The 8375-nt window shown below is 43.0% G+C and overlaps 1 protein-coding gene across 1 annotated transcript in view; it reads right to left on the bottom strand.

Moving 5' to 3' along the window:
- The window catches only part of rfx1a (regulatory factor X, 1a (influences HLA class II expression)), a gene marked incomplete at its 3' end in the record, with an annotated part of 26982 nt that continues 18607 nt past the window's right edge, over positions 1–8375 (bottom strand). The window contains exons 11-18 of the mRNA XM_080723393.1: positions 7975–8084; positions 7547–7698; positions 6309–6406; positions 6045–6194; positions 4256–4464; positions 2030–2183; positions 729–774; positions 1–164 (exon numbers count right to left, since the gene is read on the bottom strand). Coding sequence (XP_080579519.1) covers positions 1–164; positions 729–774; positions 2030–2183; positions 4256–4464; positions 6045–6194; positions 6309–6406; positions 7547–7698; positions 7975–8084 — 1083 coding nt within the window. The remainder of the gene's footprint in view (positions 165–728; positions 775–2029; positions 2184–4255; positions 4465–6044; positions 6195–6308; positions 6407–7546; positions 7699–7974; positions 8085–8375) is intronic.

Genomic DNA, 8375 nt, shown 5'->3' with positions numbered 1-8375 from the left:
TCAGTCCTCCGCCGGGCTGCTGGTGAACAGCACTCTCTGGTCGGTTCGGGCCAGCTTGGCGGGCGGCTCCAGAGACTCCTCCCCCAGCCCCGCCCCCCCGTCCGAGGGCAGCGACAACTCCTGGCCCTCGTCGTCGCTCTCGTCCTCTTCCTCCTCTTCCTCTTCTGGAAAGCCCAGGCGAGAGAGAGCACAGGTGGCAGTCAGTCAATAAAACACATCCTTGTGTGTTGGAAAAGAAAACATGCAACATGAAAAAATGCAAGGTTTCCGCCCGATAGCGACGATACAGTATACAGCACTGTTTCCCGAAACACTGGGTCGGGACCTATTTGGGTAGCGGACACATTTTTTAATGGGTCCCTTTATTTTTGTTGTTGTTTCCTACAATTTGTTTTTAATTATTATGATTTCAAAACATTTTCAATAAACATTCCCAAAAAAGAATAATTCTTCATGAATTAAAACCAAGATTCAATGATTTTTTTCAAAGCGTTCATGACAAAATAAAAGGATAATCTAAGAAATTCCATAAATTAGAAAACAAATGTTTCAGAAGTACCGTAGTGAAAAGCCTACAAGCGCACAACGCAGCGAGAAGCGACATGTTGTGCGTTTGTAGATCTGCTATTTTCACTAGTTTGGGTCCCAGGCAAATGTATTTTTTGGGTCTCGACCTGAAAAGTTTGGGTAAGTAATAACCATGGCACAGTAAAAAATAATCAAGTTACCTTTGTCAGGATCAAGTGGGTTTAAGCTCCGGCCTAAACTGGCAAACTAGACAAGAGAGGGAAATATGTTAGCCAATTTCAACCTGGCTTACAGGCAAAAATATAAAACCAAAATCATCAGATCATTTTTTATATATATAAAGATGGCAGATCTACCAACGATTCATCACGCGACAAAGTATGTGGGGCTTAAGTTACCGTAGTCTCACGAGCCAGACTAGTTGCCACCCAAAACTTCTGTCATACAGTCTATTCTAGAGCAACAAAAGCTCTGAAAATGATCAGAGGATAAAGTGGATGTGACGCCTCCTCCCCACTTCCGTTTGGTCTTTACAGTCGTGTAAATGTGTCCTAATATAAACCAAACATAATAGAAGCAAATGTAAAGATTATATTTTAGTTAATGGCAATGACAAAAAGCGCCCACGCTATAAACCTGTAGATCGGCTATTTTCAGCATGCAACAAAAGCTAAAATCTGCCATTACGACGCCATCAAGGCCTGCCGAAATACATTTAGTCGATCAAATCAACTGTGGATTTAGTCGACTAAAATCATATGATATTTTGTCAACTAAAACTAGACTAAAACTAAAACATGTCAGATGACTAAAATATGACTAGAACTAAATAAAATGTTATTCAAAAGACTATGACATAAACTAAATCAATATCAACACTATAGTGGCGTTTCCATAAAGCCACTTTTTGCGCATTAACGGCTTATTCGCAAAATCTTTTTATGGAAACACTTCAAAATGCAAATAAACTTTCATTATCCGCAAAAACAATTATCCGCTTGGAGGAGGTGGATTTTGAGGCTTTATCGAATAAACTAAATGTGCATTTGCGAATGGAAACGGGTCAGACAATAAATGCGAATAAAATATGACGTTCTGGTCCATGTCGTCCTCCTATAACACTTTCCCCCGCCGCTTAATTAACGTCCATTGTATAGCGTTAGCCCAAAAAAAAAAAACGGTTGTTACCCTTCGTCATCACACCGTGTTGCGCGTGCCCGGAGGACTCAACCGGGCGGCGGGGCGGCCGCCTCGGCTCGGGGACGCTTGCTCTGTGCTCCCGCCGGCTGCACTTTCTCCGCGGCGGTGCGTCGCGACCGGCTCTGGGTCGGGATGCGTGTGCACTGTGTGCAAGCCCGCGGGAAGTGTTTACAGCACGTCGGTTAGACGGACCCAGGCAGGATCTCCCAAGAATCGCAATTTCTTTTTAAAGCACATTTCTGATAATTCGCTTCCCTAATTCGAATACGTTTATGGAAACATGGCTTATGTGTGTGTGTACCTCTCCCATGACGGCGATAGGGGTTTCCCCCTTGGCCTGGGCCACCCTGTGCTCTATCAGGTAGTACATGTACTCGTCATACAGCAGGCGGATCAGGTGGAAGGAACCGAAGCTGGCAGCGCTGCGTAGAGTCAGGTCTCTAATCACCATGGAGCTGGGAGGAGGAGGCCAGAGGGAGGGGAGGGGAGGGGACAGGCTGGATTAAACTTTGTTTTTTTCTTGACCACAACATGTTGAGAATGTTATTTAGCGCATTAATACGCCTAGAATTATTGAATGCTTTAACCAGTGAAAAATAGCAGATATACAAGCTCACAGCGCGGCACAGAGTGCCACGCTGCGAGCTTGAGTATGCGCGCTTGAGTATGAGCTTGAGTATGCGCTGCGAGCTCGAGTATCTCGAGTGCCATTCCCGAGATATCTCGCAAAAAGTAATATATTACTGTAACGGCGGTTATCCTTCCGGGTACAATGGCGGAAGGTTCCGAGCCGATCTCCGTCGCTGATTTATCATCATCACGGATCCACGAGCACAAAATAGTAATCCCATAACATTGAGGCAGACGGGGGATCTCATCTTTAATGTCCATTATCTCAAAACAACACTTTAGAACTTCTAAAGCATCTATTGCCATCTTCGCTTCTAAATTAGAAGCGAAGAGGGCAATAGATGCTCGCTTATAAAACACATGTTGAAAAGCATCCGATCCGCCATGACACCACGTAAACAATGATCGATTCCGGTGAAGGACGCGATGACGTCAGACCGGAAGTGTTTACGCTGTGGACTTCTGGCCTTCAAAATAAGACAACGGGAGTGAATGCCTGAGGGAGGCATCGTGGACATTTTAATCCGTTAATTTCAGGGGCTCTTAATGAGTTAATAGCAGACGCAAAGATCTAAAATGACAGACGCTTTCCCTGTTTTAGTGGGTTAGATAGCATGTTAGTTGGACAGATGCTAGGTTCATTGTTTACCTGATATTGTAGTTTCTTTGAAGCACTACATTGTTCTCTCTATTTATGTGACTATTTACCTTGTTGTTTATTGACTTCATGTTTACTCTGCTTATTCACTGTAAATGTAATTGGTCGGTGGTGACCCACTTAAGTTTTAAAATTATTTAATTGGTGTTATATTTCATATTCTAAACTTGCAATCAAATTTCTCCTGATGGGACAATAAAGACTTGACCATTTCCCCAGCACCCCAGCAGAGAACACCCAACATGTTGTCCATTAGTTAAGTTCTTCCTGTGTTTGTTTATTTCAGTTTTGATGGGCTGGTCGTAAGTATTATTCGTCTTGTTTTTCCGCACTGGTTAGTTTAGCTTTTTACTTTGTTTTGGTAGTTTATGGGAGCTGTGGTGGGTCGACGGCCACATAGTGGCTGGCACACCCAGCTCCCCTCTTTTGTTACTGGCCAGCCCATCGTTTGTTTTTTGTTAGAATTTTAGTTTTGTTACACTTATGTTTGTTGGCAATTGTGGCATATCCATTATGGTGTAATTTAAACAATAAAAAACACTTGCAGTATGCATTATTTTGAATGTAAAATAAACTTTCAAGCTAGTGTGACACTTGACTTTGTCCGATTTTGGTATGACCATGGTGTTCGAGACAATTTTTAGTGGCCGTAACATAATAAAACAAGATGGTTGCATGTTGTCTATGCTGAAGCCAGGCAAGAGGATTGATTTAAACAGATTCTTTTTAAACCACGTGGTGTCCTGAAGATTTAAGTCCAGTGTAGGGCTGTCACAATTATTACATAGTCGTCTAATCGTGATTATTTGACATTATCGCAATTATTTTGTCATAATCGTCATAATCGTGAATGTTGAAAAATGTCCGAAATAGTGGAAATAGCAGATCTACAAGCTCACAACGCGTCGCATCGCGACGCGTTGTGAGCTTGTAGATCGGCTATTTCCACTATCAAAGTTATTTTTTAAGTAGTAAGTTGTCAAATATGTCAGTAATTTCTTTGTATATTTAGGTTATGTGTCATATCTACCATGTACAACTTCAAAGCCTAAAAGCCAAACAGAAATGTAATTATCAACGACAAAAACACAATTAAATCGTTAATCGCCAATTATTTGAGTGACAATTAATCGTCATGTAAAATGTCATATCGTGACAGCCCTAGTCCAGTGCTTACGGTTTCCTCAACATCATCATCACCATCGTCATCTTCACGTGCGTCTCTCCGCTCTCTCTCACCTGTAGAAGGACCACTTGAGCAGGAAGAGCTTGGCGGCCTTGGGGAAGGCGGGGCTCTGCTGGTAGGGCTTCAGGACCTGGGAGACCACGCCGTCCAACCAGGCGGCCCACTGCTCCAGGGAGTTCTGCTGCTGCAGCGTCAGCTTGAAGTCCTGCTCCAGGCGCTGCACCACGCGGTCCTCACACCGGCACACCCAGGATGCCTGCTCCTGGACGGGGGGAGGAGGGAGAGAATCAGTCCAAGTAGTGTTTAAAGGGGAAGACCACCCATTTTCAATATTGAAATATATCATTAATATACCTTAGAGGAGTTGTGTGGAAATAGAAAAAAAGCCCCCCCCCCCTTCTGTGTTGCCAAGAACTGGAGGATTGATTTTGGGGTTTGTATCGTAAAGTACAATGTGTGATGTCATCAAGTTGTACTTTACAATACAAAATCAATCCTCCAGTTCTAGGCAACACAGAAGGGGGGGAACTTTTTTTCTATTTCCACATAACTCCTCTAAGGTATATTAACTCATCCACTGCCTATGACGAGTTTGACAAGTTATATTTATGTGTCCACTCTGCCAATGACGAGTTTGACGAGTTTTACTTAGAAAGAAAAATAAAAAAAAATCACCAAATATTCGAATATTCGAATATCAAAGTCACTATTCGACATTGTAATATAGTCTATAAAGCTTGGCTAGATAGGAAGTCATAAGAAAGAGTAGTCAATGCCCCTGGTGGATGAATTTGTTAATGCTCTATACCAGGGGTTCTCAAACCTTTTTAGGCCGGGACCCCAAAAAATAAACATATTTGAACTGGGGACCCCCACCCTGATAAGCACTTGGAAGTGTAGGTATTACATTTAATGTGACTCGGTTCCGCAGATAAATGTTGTGAAAATAGCAGATCTACATGCTCATGTAGATCGGCTATTTTCACAATGTTCGCCTCTTGCTTACTTAATATTTGACAGTTTGGCCAGTCCTGTCGAATATTCGACTATTCGAATACTTTGAGGTCAAATAATTCGAATACTAAAAATCACTATTCGTGAATGCCCTACCTGGCACCCCCTATTTCGGGCATGTCACTGTAGGTGAACATACAACCCCCAGGGGTTGACACTATTAAGTCTTTGGGGCACTTGCCCGTTGGGCAAGTACAGTTCAAGTTCTACTTGCACAAGGATTATGCCCACTTGCCCGAAAAGTAAATCAAATTAATGTTAAATCAAATCGATAACTGACGAGTGGCGACTGTCACTTTGAAAGTCTGAATGAGCACAACTGCTACTTATAAAACGGTAGCGCTATTTGTTCTTTCATGAATAACTAATAATCAAGACGGTTGCTTCCACATTTAAACACACTTACCCGTCGGGCAACCAGAAAGCAAACGCAACTTGCCCGAACATTTTATTTACTTGCCACAGGCAGTCGGGTAACCGTTAGTGTCAACCCCTGAACCCCCCCCCCCCCCCCCCCAATTTGGTAAACTGTATCGTTGTAAAGGAAGGTCCTTTTGCACACCTACAAGGACAGATGTGTAAGCAGGTGAAACAATCGAAGAAAAAAAAGAAGTCCCTCAAACTGTCTTCACTCACATAAGTATAGTTTATTGCAAGGTTTCGGTCTAAACGACCTTCATAAGGTATCTGGTAAACTGTATCGAACATCAATTTCGATTCATTTTCGCTACGTATCGAGTATCATGACAGCCTTAGTTCCCCATTTACATGCTACTGTTATGTCCAATACATGATAAATAAATGACACGTGCAGACATCCAGGCAGACCTGTACGTTGGCGAAGTCCACCCGGTTGAGGTCGGAGAGCATCTGGTTGATTTGCGCCGTGTTCTGCAGCACGGCGCGGGCCGCCTGGGCCAGGTGGTTCAGACTGGTGTAGCGACGCAGCGTCTGGGCAAACGCACTGGCTGACGTCACCTGACAGAACACACACACACACACACACACACACACACATAACGTGTGAGGGAGGGACGACGTAACCGTGACACATGACATGGCCAAGGACACACACACACACCGATAGAGTACCTTGATGCGGACCATTTCCTCTGGGATGTTCATCATGGCGTTGGTCAGCCAGCTCTCCAAGCTTTTGGCAAAGTTTCTGATGGCTTGCGTTAAGGCACCTGGTGACAAGAGGACAACATGCCTGTCAATGTCAGGTCAATTTAGGCCTGGAATTATTGAATGCTTTAACCGGTGAAAAATAGCAGATATACAAGCTCACAGCGCGGCACCGAGTGCCGCGCTGCGAGCTTGTAGATCTGCTATTTTTGAAAAAGTCGTGAAAATGTGTGCAAATCTTTGAATATATGTATTTTCAAAGTGAACGTTTGTAACTCAAATTTTGCTTCTGGGGGGGGTCCCTGGAACGAAATATTTTGAGATGGGGGTCTGTGGCCAAATAAATATAATTTTGGGGGTCCTTGACATGAAAACGTTTGAGAACCACTGACATAGTAGTCTCTCAAGAACAGACTAACTGAGCTCCAGTTAAGTGAAAAGGACCTTTTCTTTGACGATGGCTGGCCAGATTGCTGCCATAGAAACATAGGTTTTTCCAAAAAAATCTTAGAAGGATTCAAAAGACACTTATAGAATCCGGTCAAAATTCTAATTTTCACGATTTTTCAAAAATAGCGGATCTACAAGCTCGCAGCGCGGCACTCGGTGCTGCGCTGTGAGCTTGTATATCTGCTATTTTTCAATAGTTAAAGCATAAAATAATGATACACAATAATGTGTACCCGTTCTGAATGGGTTAACAGTATCTCACAAGCTCTGAGCAACAAAAAAAAGAAAGAAACAGAGAACAACTGGAGGGTGAGAGCAAAAGGAAGTGAAAGAGTATGAATATAATGTCATTTGGTCCAATCTGTATGGTAGAGATTGTTAGTACAAGTAAGCCATTTACCATGAGGGGGAGTGGGTTGTTGGCTGATTTACCACTGTTTCAGGGTTGTGACCCAAACAACCCTGAAAGCCCTACAGTGTACATAGGGCTGTCACGATTAAGTTTAAGTTGACGGTAAATTGTCACATTAATAATTGAGATTTAATTGAGATTTTGGCATTGAACGCTAGAACATCTTTCAACATGGAAACGATTATGACGATTGTGACAAAAATAATTGCGATTATCTCAAATAATTGCGATTAGATTCAGATTCAATCTTTATTAGCGGACTCGGGTCTATAAAACAAGGTATAATTAATAGACATATATTGGACGATTATTATGTAATAATTGTGACAGGTGTACGTACTGGGGATGGGTCTGAGGACGTCAGGGATAAGGATCTCCACCAGGGCCTGGTACAGGCTGTTGTCACAGTCTCGGCTCCAGCGCAGCACCGGGTCGTACTTACACAGCAGCACCAGGCACGACTTCGGCAAGCGCTTCTCTGACTCATCATGACTGGGCAAAAAAATAATAAATAAATAAACAACAATATCATAACTCTATATTTGGAACATTTTTGAATTGTTTGGAAAAAGTGCTCAAAATAGGGACACCAGGGTTAATGTAATTAGACTTAAAGTGCATGTGTACAGTATTTGTAATCAGTAGTATAAAGGCAATTGTATATGCATGTGTGCTTGCTTGCGTGCATGCGTGTGCGTGTGAGTGTTAACGCGCGCGCGCGTGTGTGTGTGTGTGTGTGTGTGTGTGTGTGTGTGTGTGTGTACTCACACAGCCAGTGTGGCGCTGTCTCCAACGTGACTCTGGCAGAACCTCCAGAAGGTCTTCCACAGCGTCTCCACCAGGGTGAACTGGAGGTTGACTATCACGTCCAGTATAGCCTGAAGGACAAGAACACCACATGGTCAACGGCTGGACAGAGGACTGACATGCTGACCTTCAAGAGAGCAAACAGACTTACAAAATGCAATAATAATACTAATTTGGTTCCCACTGCTTTGGGAAAGATTTTCACTGTATATTTTCACATGCGTGACATGTGTCCCCTGCATTTACCTATCCTATATACAGGGTTCCCACACATCTTCACCAATTAATTTCCAAAACCTTTCCAAAACCTTTCCAGAATATTTAACCCGATTTCCAGGACTATATAACAATAATTCAGCTCA

Source organism: Nannobrachium achirus, assembly GCF_963921795.1.
Source record: "Nannobrachium achirus genome assembly, chromosome: 4".
Taxonomy (NCBI): domain Eukaryota; kingdom Metazoa; phylum Chordata; class Actinopteri; order Myctophiformes; family Myctophidae; genus Nannobrachium; species Nannobrachium achirus.
Note: the sequence above shows the minus strand (reverse complement) of the source record. Positions and strands in the feature narration are given on the sequence as shown.